We start from the raw sequence: 16,008 nt of genomic DNA, 5'->3' as shown, positions 1-16,008 counted from the left end.
TGTGTGGAGGGGGTGGGAATAATTCTTGCAGCAGGGATTTGTTTCCTCTTTTGAGCTACTGCATTTATAGGTGTAGGTCAAGTTTATCAAATTGTATCAGATGACTCTTTTTTCCTCTTCTTTCTTCTTCGGGTTGAGCTCTGTTCATCCAGTCATTGAAACCAGGTCAAGTGGGTATCATCTTCAAGTGTGGGTGTTCTTGTGTCTGTCCGCCTTCTTCTTATCAGCTGGCTGCTTCGCTTTCCACTCTAGTCCTCTGTGGTTGTGTCATTGACTCTGAGCCCATGAGTCCCCAGGTCTTGCCTCGCTGCTGGCTGACCAGGTCTCCACCCGGGTTCACAGTAGTCTGCTGAACGATGTAGGGCTTAGCTCGCAGCTTCATTGATGTTCTTCGGTCATTTCCCCTTATGGGTGACATGTGTGGTCGCCAATCAGAGCGTGTATTTCCATTGCGTCTTAGTCTTGGAAGAGGATTTGCACTGAGAGGACCCGACCACTTGCCTTGATGTCTCCTGGGCTGGTCATAGGATTTTATGATTCAATTGTGAATTATTGTTAGCAGGATTAATTGTGATAGTCAAAACTGTAATTGTGGAAGATGTGCAACTAAAAGTGGGGATAAGTTAATCTTTCATTTCAGGAATAGATGATCCCAGGACCATCAAGAAGGAAGATTATGATTGGCGTGTGAGATCCCTACCTAGAAAAGCAGCAATAGCAGAGACGGTGGCACAAGCAGTGACATGGAGAGACAGAGCAGCTGCTGGCTCTAGGTCCATGGACTGAGTAAGGCTGTGTGCCTGTAGGCAGGAGGCTGGCTTGCAGAATGTGCCCTTTGGACATTTAAATGAACATATATTTTTCATTTGTGTGCATGAAATATTTTTGCTTTGTTCATTTATGAAATATAAGATGTAAATGGGAACCACAGGGAGGAAGTGGGATAACTGTGGTTGCAAGGAGAAGATTGGATTGTCATCAATGAGATGAAATAAATGTGTGTTTGTTGAATGTAAAGCTGAATATGTTGTCTGTAAACCTTCACTCAATTCACAATAAAAAGTTTAATGAAAATAAAGTGTTCAAGAGCAAAGGTATCAGTTTGAGGACTAAGGTGCGTCTGACCCAAGCCATGGCATTTTCAATAACCTAATATGCATGTGAATGTTGGACAGTGAATAAGGAAAACTGAAAAAGAATTGGTGCATTTTAGTTAAGGTGTTGGGGAAGAATAGAAAGAGTATCACAGACTGTCAGAAGAACAAACAGATCTGTCTTGGAAGAGATGCAGCCCGAATGCTCCCGACATGTTATCAGGATGGACCAATCCCTAAAGGACATCATTATTATTAAAGTGGAGGGTCAGTGAAAAAGAGGAAGACACTCAATGAGATGGATTGGCAGAGTGGTAGCAGCAGTGGGTTGAAGCGAAGCATCTGTGGTGTAGATGGCATACAGTCATTACGAATTGGAACCAACTCCATGACACCTAACAACAACATTTTTAGACCATTTTTTATTTAAATTTCCTTAGTTTTTACCTGTTGTTCTGTTTTTGTTCCAGATACATTATATTTAGTTGTTAGGTTTCTTTAACCCATTTTAGCTGTGACAGTTTCTCAAACTTCCCCTGTTTCTGATAACCTAAAGCTGAGCATTTTCATTACTGGTCTCTTTATTTCTCTCTGCATTCAAGCAGTATGTAGGATCCATAGATTCTGGAAGAATTCACAGATTTGGAGGATGAACTGGTAAATGTGTGTGGTGGTGGTTATGTGCGGTGGAGTCGGTTCCGACTCATAGCGACCCTGTATAGGGTTTCCGAGGCTGTAAATCTTTACGCAAGCAGAAAGCCTCATCTTTCTACCGGGTAAATGTATGTGTAACCAACTAAATCTGTGTTGCTTCCATGTCTGTTCCACCAAAATCCACTGCTGAGGAGTCGCTTCCGATTCAGAGAGACCATATAGGGAAAACAGAAATGCCCCTATAGCACTTTCAAGGTTGAACTGTTTATGGAAGCAGCCACTTCTTTCTTCTGGGGGAGGGTTGGTGGGTTCCAACTGCCAACTTTGTAGATAGCAGCCGAGCGCTTTAACCACTGCACTACGAGGGCTTTTCCCTAGGGGTTTAGGAGAACAACAACAACAACAACAACAACAGAAAAAGGCAGAAAAGAACGTATTTGCTAATCGTGACAACTTGGTTTGCCTAATACATAAGGGGTAAAGAAAGGGTGTCGGAATAGGATTTAAATGCTCATTCGACAGTACGTCATTGGGCTACGCCTAACGGGGAGGCCTTTCCCCCGCACCACCTCTACCCATTCGTCCGCCCTTCCACAGTCTTGTGATACTACAGCTCCTAGATGTCCTTTTTTAAAGAAGAAAACTAATGCGGGCCGATTAAATTAATCCTTTAGCTTCCTTTGTATACGTTAGAATAGTCTGGACGGCAAAGTGTTGGGTGTTGTTTTTAAATGCCCTTCAGTCGGTTCCGACTCATAGCGACAGGGTTTCCGAGGAGCTGCTGGTGTTCGGACAAATGAATTCCGGCGACGGAACTACAATTCCCAGAATACATCGCGACAGGGACTCTCTTACTCTGTTCTTATTGGTCTATGTTTGCTACTCTCAGCAAATAGAAAACGAGCTCTTTGACAAGTGCCAAAATGGCGATATCTAAACTCTAGAACATGATTGTCCGGTAAGCTTAAATTTGGGTAGGTGGTGGATGAAGAGGAAACAGGGAATTCTAGTTTTAGGAATAGGGAAGGTGGGAGAAATATCTGGGTTTGGGGTGGTGGCGGCCGAAAGATACGACCGAAGCGAAGGGAATAATTAGGCAGCTGGAACTGGTTTAAATCCTTGCTGCTCTGTTCTTGAATGATACCTCTTGACATTCTCTTTGTGCCTCGGCCCAAGGAAGTTTGGTTCTGCAGGGAAGAGACTGACAGGATCCTTACCCTGCCCATCCCCCCTTTTCCCTTCTGGTTCCTTTTCCCATGTTTTCTCCATTCCACTTAACTCTACCTTTTCTTGTCCTTTTCCTCAGACCCCCATCTCTCCTCCGGTAGCTTTTTTTTTTTTTTCCTTCCTAAAAGCTGGTGGCTACCGGCTCCGCCTCCTCAGAGTGAAATCATGAAGGTCGTAAACCTAAAGCAAGCCATTTTGCAAGCCTGGAAGGAGCGATGGAGTGACTACCAATGGGCAATCAACATGAAGAAATTCTTTCCCAAAGGAGCCACTTGGGACATTCTCAACCTGGCAGGTTTGAAGTGAAATGGGAAGGAAGAAGGGGAGGAATACACTGAGAAAAATTGTCACTATTCAGTCTTTGTTATTCCCTTTGCAGAAGCCCTGTTGGAGCAGGCTATGATTGGACCTTCCCCCAACCCTCTCATCTTATCCTACCTGAAGTATGCTATTAGCTCCCAGGTAAACTGCTTCACCTGTTCCCGGGAATGAGGGATCTGGAGGTAAAAAGACTTTTAAGTGCAAGTTGTCATGTCACATTGCCTAGGTGACTTTGTTTGAACAGATTACTTGTCTGAGCTTCCATTTTCTTGTAAAAATAACAATACTTCATAAGTTATTATTATTGACACAGTGGCGTAAACGTAACAATTGTGAAGACAGTGCAGGACTAGGTGCAGTGTTTCCTTCTGTTGTGTATGAGTCAGAACCAACTTGAGGGCACCTAACAAATAACAACAGTTGTTATGGAGAATCCTTGTTGGTACAGTGGCTTAAGCTTTGGACAGTTAGCCACAAGGTTGGCAGTTCAAAACCCTCAGTCCCTCTGTGGGAGACAGATGAGGCTCTCTGCTCCTGTAGATTTATGGTCTCGGAAGTTCTGTTCTGCCGTATTTAGTCAGTTGCTGTGAGTTGGAATCAGAATTGACTCAACGGTAGTGGTTTGGTTTTGACTTTAGTTGTTATGGAATCCTTGCAAAGAGTTAAGTGCTTCACTGCTAGCTGAAAAGTTGGTAGTTTGAACCCATACCTATTGATAGACATCTTGGAAGCCAAGCTGGGTAATCTGCTTCCGAAAGGCCACAGCTTTGAAAATTGTGCTCTGACAAATAAAGTCAGAGTCAACTCCACAGCAACAACAAGATGTTATGAGTGTTGCATTTACTTATTCACTTAGTCAGTATTTACCAATGCTTGTATGTGCCAGACAAGGTGATAGGCTTGTGTGTGTGTGTGGGGGGGGCAGGTCAGGTAAGCTGTAAAAAAAATGTTATTCCAGATAATTCTAGTGGGTAATTTGCCACTGCCATCAAGTTGGCCCCCGACTCATGATGACCCCATGCACAACAGAATAAAATGTTGCGTGATCCTGCGCCATCCCCATCCCCATGATGGGTTGCCAATCCGACCATTGTGATCCATGAGGTTTTCATTGGCAGATTTTTAAAAATAGATCACCAAGCCTTTCTTTGTAGTGTGTTTTAGGATGGAAGCTTTACTGAGACCAGTCCAGTATCCTAGCAAGATGCAAGCCTCCACTGACTGATGGGTGGTGGTCATGTACGGGGTGCATCGACAGAGAGTCTAACCCAGGTCTCCCACATGGAAGGGGACATGTTAGCACACAATAAATGCCAATAAGCAGCTCATTACAGGATGGCTTACAATATAAGTTAGGACCCACTTCTCTGGAGGAGTACATGGAAGGAGCACCTAACCCCGTCTGAACTGTCAGGGAAGGGTCTATGGGTGTAGTGGTGTTTAAGCCAAGACCTGAATGTTGAGTAGGAGTTAACCAGGCAGATTGACAAGAGATAAAAACATATGTAAAGTATGGGAGGCTAAAGGTTTGTGATATGTACAAGATGACAGCAGTTTGGTCTGACTAGAGCAGTGGTTCTCATTTCCTTTTTACATGCTTAAGATTTATAGACAGAGCTTTTGTTTATATGTATTTGCCCATATTTTCCATGAGAAAAGTGAAAACAAAGTTATGAATTCATTTAAAAGTAACAAGAATGAATCCATCACATGTTAATGAGTAACATTTTAATGAAGAAATAACTATTTTCCAAAATAAAAATTACTAATAAGGAATAGAGCATTTTTACAAACTTCTTTAATACCTGGCTTAATAGAAGATAGCTGGGTTTTTCTATCTACTTCGGCATTCAGTCTTTGTGATATGCTGTTATCTGGTATTACACATTAGATGCATGTTTTGAAAAAGGAGAAGTATTTTAATACGTTTTTCAGATATCTGGATCTTTGCTGTTACACTAAAATTTGACAGGTGATATGAAACCATGTCAAAGAACTTGCTATACTCTGTGACATCAAAATTTATTGCACTTTGAATGGCTCTTTTAGTCACATGTAGTTTTATAACATGAATTTGACATGTTACTGAATTATGCAGATATTCCAACTATTGGCACATGCCATTATATAGTATCATCACATGTCATGGAGCCTCTGGGAAATTCCATTGTACAATAGTGAAAGAATGAGCGTGAAAAAGGCAAATGACATCATAGTAGTGTTTTGAAAATAATTTTGACCTTACCCTTGGGGATACCTAGCCAATATCTTGGGCATTGCTGGATTAAACACATCGAGTTCAAAGAGGAGACTGGTTTAGAGAGAGAGAAAGAGGTTAGGACCTTCTGTACCTTAGGAGTTTGGGCCTTATCTAGGACCCAACCAAACCAAACTACTGACATCAATTCCAACTCCTATTATCTCTGTAGGACTGAGTAGAACTGTCCTGTAAGGTTCCCAAAGCTATCAATCTTTACAGAAGCATGCTGCCACGTCTTTTCTCCTGCTGAGCTGCTGGTGGATTTGAACTGCTGACCTTTTGGTTAGCAACTACTGAGGGCTTTACTGTCCATCAGGGCTGCTTATCCCTTGGCAGCTGATTTTTATTTTTTATTTTTTTAAATGAACATGCAATAAAATGCTCAGATCTTAAGTTCAATGCCCTGGGTTTTACAATTGTGTATATCCATGTCACCAAAGATTGAAGTTGTCAAGGACTTCATTCTTCTTGGATCAACTATCAACACTCATGGAAGTAGCAGTCAAGAAATCAAACGATGTATTACATTAGGGAGATCTGCTGCACAAGATCTTTTTAAAGTGTTGAAGAGCAAAGATGTCAGCTTGAGGACTAAGGTGCGCCTGACCCAAGCCATGGTATTTTCAGTAACCTCATATGCCTGCGAAATCTGGGCAGTGAATAAGGAAGACCATAGAAGAATTGATGCTTTTGAGTTATGGTGTTGAAGGAAAATATTGAAAATGCCATGGGCAGCCAAAAGAACCAACAGATCTGTGTTGGAAGAAGCGTAGCCAGAGTGCTCCTTGGAGGCCAGGATGGCTAAACTTTGTCTCTCATACTTTGGACATATTGTCAGGAGGGACCAGTCACTGGAGAAGGTTATGTTTGCTAAGGTGGAAGGTCAGAGAAAAAGAGGAAGACCCCCAATGAGATGGATTAGCAAAGTGGCAGCATCAATGGGTTCAAGCGTGGCAACAGTAGTGAGGTTGGCCCAGGATCGGGCAGTGTTTCATTCTGCTGTGCTTACGGTTGCTGTGAGTCAGTACCGACTTGATGGCACCTAACATCAATAATGTCACCAGCCTCCAAAATAAGATATATAACTTTTACATTCTCCTAGAAAGCTCCCTTCTGCCCCTTTCCAGTCCAGCCACCTCTCCTACACTAGTAAATGATTTCTATCACCGTGGACTAGAATTGTTTATAGTTTGGATTGCATAGAAATAGAATCATATATTTTATACTCTTTATGCTCTGTTTTCTTTGGTTAACGTAAGTAATTTTGAGATTCGTCTTTGTTCATATATGTTGCATATATCAGTAGTTTATTCTTACTGAGTGATATTCCACAGTAGCCACAATTTGTGTCAATAGTCGCCTAGTTCTTGTATTTCGTTTTTCTTCTGGGCATTATGTTTGCTTTTCATGTTAGCAAATATCTAGCTTACTCTTCTCAATTGCTGCATAATGTTCAATTGCTACATAATGTAATTTAACAATTTTCCTACTGATTGGCATTTAGATTGTTTGTAATTTTTTTTATTGATATATTATTATTATTAGGTGCCATTGAGTTAGTTCTAACTCATAATGACCCTGTATAGTGTTTCTGAGGAGCGGCTGGTAAGCTTGAACTTCTGACCTTGCGGTTCAAACAGACTTTGCAGTCCAGCACATTTACCTACAGTGTCACACCAGGACTCCTTTTATTGTTTTAAGCAGTGCGCAGCAGTATACCCACCTCTTTGTGCGTCTGTGAATATTTCTTTAAAATAGATACTGAGAATTGCTGGTTTGACAAGTATACAGATTAAATTGTAGTAGTTGTTAGGTGTTGTTGAGTTGATTCCAACTAATAGGGACCCTCTGTATAACACCCTGAAGCACTGCCCGTTTCTCTGCCAGTCTCAGGATTGTTATGTTGGAGCCCCTTGTTGGAGTCACTGTGTTAGCCCATCTCACTGAAAGCCTTTCTCTTTTTCTTTGACACTCTACCTAGCATGATGTCCTTCTCCAGGGAATGGTCTCTCCTGATAACATATCCAAAGTCTTAAACTATCCTTGCTTAGAAGGAGCATTCTGACTGTATTTCTTCCAAGAAGATTTGTTTGTTCTTCTGGCAGCCTATGGAATATTCAGTTTTCCTTGCCAATACCATAATTCAGATGTGTCATTTCTGCTCCAGTCTTCCTTTTTCATTTTCCAAGTTTCACATGTATGTGAGGTGAGTGAAATACCATGGCTTGGGTGCACTTTAGTTCTCAAAGCGATATTTTTGTTCAACAATTTAAAGGGTCTTTTGCAGCAAATTTACCCAGTGCAATATGCCATTTTATACTTCATGAGCCATTGATTGTGGATCCAAATAAAATGAAGTCTTTGACAACTTTATTCTTTTTTCCATTTATCATGATGTTGTTTATGGTCCATTTGTGAGGGTTTCAGTTTATTTTATTTTTGTTTTTTAATTGAGGTGTAATCCAAACTGAAGGCTGTAGTCTTTAATCTTCATCAGTTAGTATTTCAAGTCCTTATCGCTCTCAACAAGTAAGGTTGTGTCATCTGTACATCACTGGTTGTTAAGGAGTCTTCCTCTACTTCTGATGCCATGTTCTTCTTCATATAGTCTGCTTATATTATTTGCTCAACATACAGATTGAATAAGTATGGTAAAAGAATACAACCTTGACACAGACCTTTCCTGATTCTAAAACACAAAGTATCCTTTGCCTCTTGTTCTATGTACAGATTACCTGTGAGCACAATTAAGTGTTCTGAAATTCTTATTTGTCTCAGTGTTATTTGCAGTTTGTTATGATCCACACAGTTGAATGCCTTTTCAGAGTCAATAAAACACAAGTAAACATCTTTCTGCTATTCTCTGCTTTCAGCCAAGATCCATCCATGACAACAGCAGTGTCATGGTTTTATGCATTTAGCTTGAAATTCTGGTAGCTCCTTGTCATTGTACTTCCGTAATTATTTTTGAATTATCTTCAGTCAAATTTTACTTGCATGTGATATTAACGATATTGTTCAATAATTTTCACATTCTGTTGGATCACCTTTCTTTGGAATTGGCAAAAATATGGATCTCTTCTAGTCAGTTGGCCAGGTAGCTTGGCTAGCTTCCAAATTTCTTGGCATAGACCAGTGAGTGCTGTTAGTGCTGCATCAGTTTGTTGAAACATTTCAATTGGTATTCTATCAAATTTTTTTAAGGTTTTTATTGTGAATTTACTGATAGTTTACATTGGGAGAATATCGGTTTTACACTCATCCTATTGTGTTTCATTTCATTTCAATGATTACAATCCCCTCACAGTATTTGCTTCTATTCTCTCTGATTTTTTTTTTGGATGTATACAAAACCACTCAGGAATATATAATCGTTTAAACAATCAACCAAAGGGCACATGCTGTAAGCCTGCCTCCTGGCTGTCAGCACACAGCCTTTCTCTTTCCATGAGTCTAGAGTCCTCAGCTGCTCCCTCTCTCCGTGTCCTCATCTCTGCCACTATCTCTGGTGTCGCTACTTCCTTGGATAGGGTCCCACATTCTGCTTGTGCTCTTCTCCATTTATGGTCCTGGGGTCCTCTGTTCCTGGACTGTAAGATTAGCTATTCTCCCCTTTATGTTCTAAAACGTCTACCTTTATAATTGTGACAGTCGCAATTAGTCATGATAACAGTTAACTCACTTTTGAATCTTATTCCCTTCTCCTTTCACCAGAGCCATCTAGACAAGATGAAAACTATTCAGTAGGAATTCTACCTTCTCCTGCACACTCTGAAACTAAGTTCCCTCTTAAAAACTTGTAAGCCAGTCACTTCGTACCTTTATAGGCGCCCCCGCCCTTTTTAGGTAGCCAATGTCTAAGTTGCCCGTCCCTATCAACCCTGTATACAGAGGGGATAGGATTGATCCATGATGTGAAGAATCCTTCCCTCTCAGTTGGCGTTTTGAGCTACTGCAGCCATAAGTACAGGTAAAGCTCCTTAAATTGTAGCAATTTACACTTGTTTCCTTTATCAAAATTTCTTTATCTTTTTCTAGTTGAGTTCTGATCATCCAGCCATCAAAGCTAAGTCAAATGGGTACTGTCTGCAAGTTTGGGCATTCTTGTGCATCTCCCCTCACTTCATATTAGCTGGACGCTTCACTATCAGTTCTAGCCCTCCGAGGCTGTGTCCTAGTCCATGGGCTCAGTAATTCCCAGGTCTCACCATACTTCAAACCTACCAGCCCTTCTTCTTTTCTCTCTCATCTTCAGGTTTGATGGGACTCTATAGAATGAGATGGAATTCAGCCTTTATCTTCATTGCTGTCTTTCCACCACTGTCACTCACCAGGAGACCAACATGGTCACCAGCAAGCTTACATGACTGCTCATGTGTTCCCTTTGAGTTTCAGTCTTGAAGGGGGTTTGTTCTGAAGGGACTTGATTGCTTGCTTTGATGGTTCTCAATTCTTTTTTAAAAACTTTTTATTGTGAATTGAGGGAAGGTTTACAGAGCAGATCATCAGTTTTACATTCAACAAACTATGAACTTTGCTTCAATACATGATTTCGGTCCCCTCTGGTAGCATAGTGGTTACGTATCAGGCTGCGAACCTCAAGGTTAGCAGTTTGAAACTACCAGCTGTTCTGCGGGAGAAAGATGAGGCTTTCTGCTCCCATAAAGATTTACAGCCTTGGAAACCCTGTACAGGGTTGCTATGAGTCGGAACCAACTCAATGATACATCACCACTACCACCACGTACCAACAGTTAACTTTACCTCTAGTCACTTTATCTATTGCATTCCTCCCTGTGTCTCCCACAACCTCCGTCTTTTCTCTGCTAACCTCCTTTTTTGCTGTATATTGCCTGTCCTGTCACCCATGTTCACATGTGTCTACCCTCCAGCCAATGAATAATTTTTCCTCTATATCCTCCTATAACTATCATAGATTGTTTCTTTTATCAAGAAAACATTTTTTTTTTTTTTTTTAACTTTTTACAACATTGGTCTCATACAGTATTTGTCCTTTTGTGATTGACTAATTTTACTCAGCATAATTTCTTCCAGGTTCAACCAGGTTGTGAGGTATTTCACAGAGTCATTATTATTTTTTAACATTTTGTAGTACTCCACTGTGTATGTACCAAAATTTGTTAACCATTCTTCTGTTGATGGGCATTTAGGCTGTCTCCATTTTTTGGATATGTCTCTTGTAGACAGCATATTAAAGGTTCCTGTTTTCTTATCCATTCTGCTCTTTACATCTCTTGACTGGTACACTGAAGCCATTTACTTACATACAGTGTAATTGTCAATAGATATGAATTGATTGTTGTCATTATTCTGTGTATTTTTTGGTGGTGCTGCTGGATTCTTTGTTCCACATAATTTTCTATGCTGAGTTCATTTTGTTTGTGAATTTTCTTGTTATTTTCTTGTCTGTTGTATTAATCTTTACTAAATATTTCTGAATTTCCTATTTTTTTACTTTGGTGTACAGGTGTATTATTTTTCTTTGTAATTTATTAATTTTTTTCCCCTGTTTAAAACAGTTTTATCTTGAAAACTACTTGACTTTCTTTCCATTTTGGAAGTTCTGTGTCTACACTAGTCCCTCTTTTTGTTTTTTAGTTGACTTCATTAGACATTGATATCTCTGGTTCCCTATTTTCAGTCTTGTATATTTGTTTTACTTTAAATACTTCTATATCTGGATTGAGTTCATGGTGTTTTTGTCATGCATGGTAATCTCAGGTTGTTGTTGGTTCTCAGTCCAAAGAACCCCCTTTAACATTTTTTACAAAGTTGTTCTGGTCATTACAGATTCCTGTAATTTCTGATTACCTGGAAATGTCCAAATTTTGCCATCATATTTGAGGGATAGCTTTGCTGGGTTTATGACTCTTGGTTCACAATCTTTTTCTTTCAGAGTTTTGTATATGTCATTCCATTTCTTTCTTGCCTGCATGTTTTGTTTTGTTTTTAATGTTTTATTGTGAATTATGTGATAGTTTACATGGGAGAACATTAGCTTTACATTCATCCTATCGTATATTGTTTCATTGCCATGGTTATAATTCCCTCCATGCATCATCAACCAACCAAAGGGTATACCCTGCAAGCCTGCCCCTCCTCCCTTCCCGGTTGTCAGCACACAGCCCCTCTCCCTCTCTGGGTCTAGGGTCCCCAGCCACTCCATCTCTCCACATCATCGTCTCTGCCTCCATCTCTGGTGTCACTGCTTCTCTGGGTATGGTCCCGTTCTCTGCTCTTCTCCCTTGATGGTCCCAGGGACCTCCACTCCTCAGTCACTCCCCTCCTTTTGTTACAAAACATCTACCTTTACATTTCCAACCCTTACAGTCAGTCTTGATGACAGCCTGCATGGTTTTGATGAGAAATCCAAACTTAAGTCTTTTTGGTTCTCCTTTGTAGGTAACTTTTCATTTTTCCTGAGTTGCTCTCAGGATTCTTTCCTTGTTTTTGATTTTGGAAAGTTTGATTATGATATGTCTTGGTGGTTTTCTTTTGGGGTTTATTCTGTTTGCCCTTTTTCAGCTTCTTCATGCTTATCGTCTCATCTTTCATGATGTTAGGGAAGTTTTCTTCCAATAACTCTTTGACAGTTTTCTCTGTGCTTGTCTCTTCCTATTCTGGAATTCCTGTCATCTCTAAGTTGTTCTTCCTTCATGGTGTCCCACATAGTTCTTAGGCTTTCTTTGGATTTTTTCATTCTTTTTTCCTAACATACTAGGATTGAGAGAATTCTCTTCAAGCTCACTAATTTGGGCTTCCATTGCTTTGTATCTACTCCTTTGCCCTTTTAAGGTGTTGTCCATTTCTAAGACCTTAATATTAATCATCTGGATTTCTAATTGCAGGTTTTGTGTTGTTATAAAATTTGCATTTATTTTGGCTTTTTGTTCTTGTAGTGTTTTCCTAAATTCTTTTAAAGTTGTTATTGTGTTCTCTTTGCTTTCTTTGATCTTTCTATTTATGCCTTGGAAGCACTTAATTATCATTCTGTTATTTCTTTTTCAGTTAGAGCTGTTACCTTTTCTTCCTCAGAAATGCCTTCTGGCTCTGTATCTTGGTCATTTGTTTGAACCATTCTCTCTTGTTTCTTCATGAAGATAAAATTGTTTGTTGTCTGTGGGACATTGTGGGTTGTCACATTTGTAGAACCAAACAGTGCAATTGTTATACCCATTGGGGCGAAATCTCTGGTGGGCTTCTGAAATTCAAGGAGCTCACAAGATGATTGTGGAAGGGATGTGACAGCAGAGTTCCTGGTCCTAGATGGAGTTCCTTCTGGCCTTGGCTGTTATCTATGTTCAATGCAATGAATCCAGCTGCTCTTGATGGAGCTAGTAGCAGTGTCTCTTAGGCCCACAGGGAGGCTAGGGGCAAGGTAACTCTTTAAGTGCTGTGGCTCTGCTGGTTTAGTAGGTCTAGAGCTGAGCCCACCTGTTATCCTTTTTTTTCTTTATGGCTTTTGTCTTGCTTAAGGACTTCCCCATTACAAAGATCTAAATGTATTACTCTTTGTCAATTTTCTGCTAACACTTAAGTTTTAACTTTTTACATTTGTTTTGTTTAATCCATCTAGAATTTATTGTGGTCTGAGGAATGGACCCAAATTTATTTATTTTTCCAAATAGATCCTGAATGGAGTCCTGTTGTGGAGCTGTAAGATAAGCACTGAACTGCTAACCACAGGGTCAGTGGTTCAAACCCACCAGCCACTTCTTGGAAACCATATGTAGGGTCACTAATAGTCAGAACTGACTTATGGCACATAACAACAACAACCTTTATAGAATACACCATTCTTTATCATGTTTTAAATTCTCATATAGAAAGGTTGGTTTATTGACTCTCTACTATGTGTCATTGATTTGTCTTTTCTTACATCAGTAGCTCATTGTAATGACTGTGAATTTATAATATGTTAAAATTTTTTTTTTTTATTCCTTTGTTGTTGAGCAAAGCAGTTCAATAGTTTCTACATGTACCAGTTCATGATATTGATGATAGTCTTTAACTTGTAACCATTCTTATCCTTTTTGGTTAAACTAAACTGTTGTTTGGTTTTACATAGATTTCAGGAGCTATTTTTGGTTTAAGGTTGAAAGATTCTTAGGGCAGTGGCTTCAGGGCTTCAGCTAGCCTTCATGACTTCAAAAAGTCTGAATTCTTAGAGAATTTCAAATTCTGTTCTTCATTTTCATTCTTTTGATCAGGATTCTTCTATGTCATTTTTGATCAAAATATTAAGTAATGGAAGCAGAGCACACTCTAGTCCTTCTGGTCTCATGGCAAAAAGGCAATTGTTCTTGGAGGCAATAGCCACATATCCCATTTCCTCCACCTATTTCTGACTTTACTTTCATTAGGAACGCCGGTAGCATGATGGGTTTCAAGTTGGGTTGCGAACCGCAAGGTCAGAAATTCAGTGGATAGCTCCATGGGAGAAAGATGCTGGTTCTGTTCCCATAAAGATTAACAGTCCCGGAAACCGTATACAGGGTCACTATGAGTCGAAACCAACTCCACAGCACAGCAGCGCCAGCAGCACCACCTTCCTTTTTGGCTTTAGGCATATAGAGACCAATTACTGTGCCCTCCAGTGCCAGGATTGCCAAGGGTAAGCTTTGAAGACCCCAGGACCTAGGCAGTGAACTAGGAGGTAGAACAGAAGTTCTAAACATGTTATTAGGCCAATTAATTAGGATAGCCCATTTATAGTATGTTGTGTTTTTTTTTTTTTTCTTTCCACATATAGTACGCTTTGATACCTAGTTGAGTAAGTACTCCCTTAGTTGTTTTATCTTTCAGTTGTTTTATTGACAGCTTTCAGGCATTTCTTTTTCCAGACAAATTTTAGAATCAACTTGTTAAGTTCTTTTAAAGATCCTATTTGTTTTGATTGGGATTTCCTTGAGTTTGTAGATTAATTTGGTGAATTTGTAGATTAATTTTAGTTTGTTACTGACTATACTTTGAATAATGAGTTGGAGAAAGGTAAGACTATGGAGACCTTTAGTCCAGGGGCTGGCATACTGTGTTGGTAAAGGAGCAGATAGTAAATATTTTCACTTTGTGTGTGGCACAATCTCTTTCACAACTAGTTAGCTCTGTTATTGCAGCGTGAAAGCATCTACAGACAGTATATGAACAAATGGACCAGGCTGTGTGCCAGTAAAATTCACTTGCAGAAACAGCTGAAACTGTGGGCATGGCTGAGCTGTCCTTAGAAGTAGAGAGCGAACACAGAAGTGACTGAGGTGCATTCCGGAGGAACCAGTCATGTATATAGAACACGTGATAGGAAAAGATCTGACAAGGAGAGAGCAGAGAGGAGAAAAGAAAAGCGAGAGAGAGAGAGAGAGAGAGAGAGAGAGAGAGAGAGAGAGAGTATGATATCAGAAGAGCCAAGGGAAAAGAGGAATGAAGAATGAGGGATGTTTTTGTGGTGTCATGCTGAGAGGTGAGGTAAGATTAGAACTGAGATGTATTCATTGAGTTTCACAACAAGAATGTGCTGATGGCCTTAATGAGCTGGTTCATGGGGTGCTGAGGACAGAACTGATTGGAGTGGCTAGCACAGCTTAGGAAAGTGGGAAGGTAAAGACAATGAGTGTAGAATGCTCATGTTTATGAAGAGCAGGAGGGAGAGGGTGATGGTTAAATGGAAATGTGAGGTTCTGTGGGAAGTTTTTTAAAAACAGAAGAATCCTGAGATATATAGTTGTCAATGGGAAAAGCATGTGGTGGTGGGGGCGGGGGGAAGAGACTGAACAGACAGAGAAATAAATGCATAGGTGTATGTGAAAGAACTGGGTGACCTGTAGTGTCATGAAAAATTAGTAACTTCTTCTTCCTCCAGAGTCAAGAGGCTCTTTGGTCCAGTGTTATGCACACAGAGGGCACTCAGAGAGTTGTTGAATAGGAAGAAGAGTAGAGCGGATTAGAGGACAGCTACAGCTGCATTCTGTCACTGTCCCTGGGTCTGGGCATGGCACGTGTGCCTCGGGCCACACAAAAGGCCTTATCTCTGGGGGCTTGTGCTTTAGCACTTGTATGTTGATAGAATTATTAACACTGGGATAGGGTATTTCTGCTGTGAAAAACAGCTCACCATGTGAAAAGTATTTTATTGATGTGGTTAATACAAATTTACTTAACCGAATTTTGAATGTGAAGACCAGAAAGTCATTTGGAAATATGTCTCCAGGGAATCCCTCAGAACACACAAAATTTTGAGTTTCTGTGTAATAGTTTGGGGTCAGCTTCTAGTGGGAGCGTATGTTGCAGTGGTTAAAGCACTCAAACCCATCAGCCACTCTGCGGGAGACAGCCGTGGCAGTCTGCTTCTATAAAAATTACAGCTTTGGGAGCCTATGGGGCAGTTCTGCTGTCCTATAGGGTCACTTTGAGTTGGAATTGACTCCGTGGCCTTGG

The 16,008-nt window shown here is 40.3% G+C and overlaps 1 protein-coding gene across 4 annotated transcripts in view; it reads left to right on the top strand.

Moving 5' to 3' along the window:
• The first annotated feature begins 2,659 nt into the window (after nucleotides 1-2,659).
• The window catches only part of MED24 (mediator complex subunit 24), a 29,086-nt gene continuing 15,737 nt past the window's right edge, over nucleotides 2,660-16,008 (top strand). The window contains exons 1-3 of one of the 4 annotated variants that reach the window (XM_006832573.1): nucleotides 2,660-2,706; nucleotides 3,104-3,270; nucleotides 3,355-3,437. In XM_006832573.1, the coding sequence (XP_006832636.1) occupies nucleotides 2,696-2,706; nucleotides 3,104-3,270; nucleotides 3,355-3,437 (261 nt within the window). In that variant the 5' untranslated portion in view covers nucleotides 2,660-2,695. Of the gene's footprint in view, nucleotides 2,707-3,076; nucleotides 3,271-3,354; nucleotides 3,438-16,008 lie in introns of all 4 variants that reach the window. The other 3 variants (XM_006832572.1, XM_006832574.1, XM_006832571.1) reach the window with 3 other exon arrangements.

The sequence above is a fragment of the Chrysochloris asiatica genome, unplaced genomic scaffold (assembly GCF_000296735.1).
Source record: "Chrysochloris asiatica unplaced genomic scaffold, ChrAsi1.0 scaffold00007, whole genome shotgun sequence".
In the NCBI taxonomy this organism is placed as follows: Eukaryota; Metazoa; Chordata; class Mammalia; order Afrosoricida; family Chrysochloridae; genus Chrysochloris; species Chrysochloris asiatica.
The sequence above is the reverse complement of the archived record's forward strand: the minus strand, read 5'-3'. Positions and strand labels throughout refer to the sequence as shown.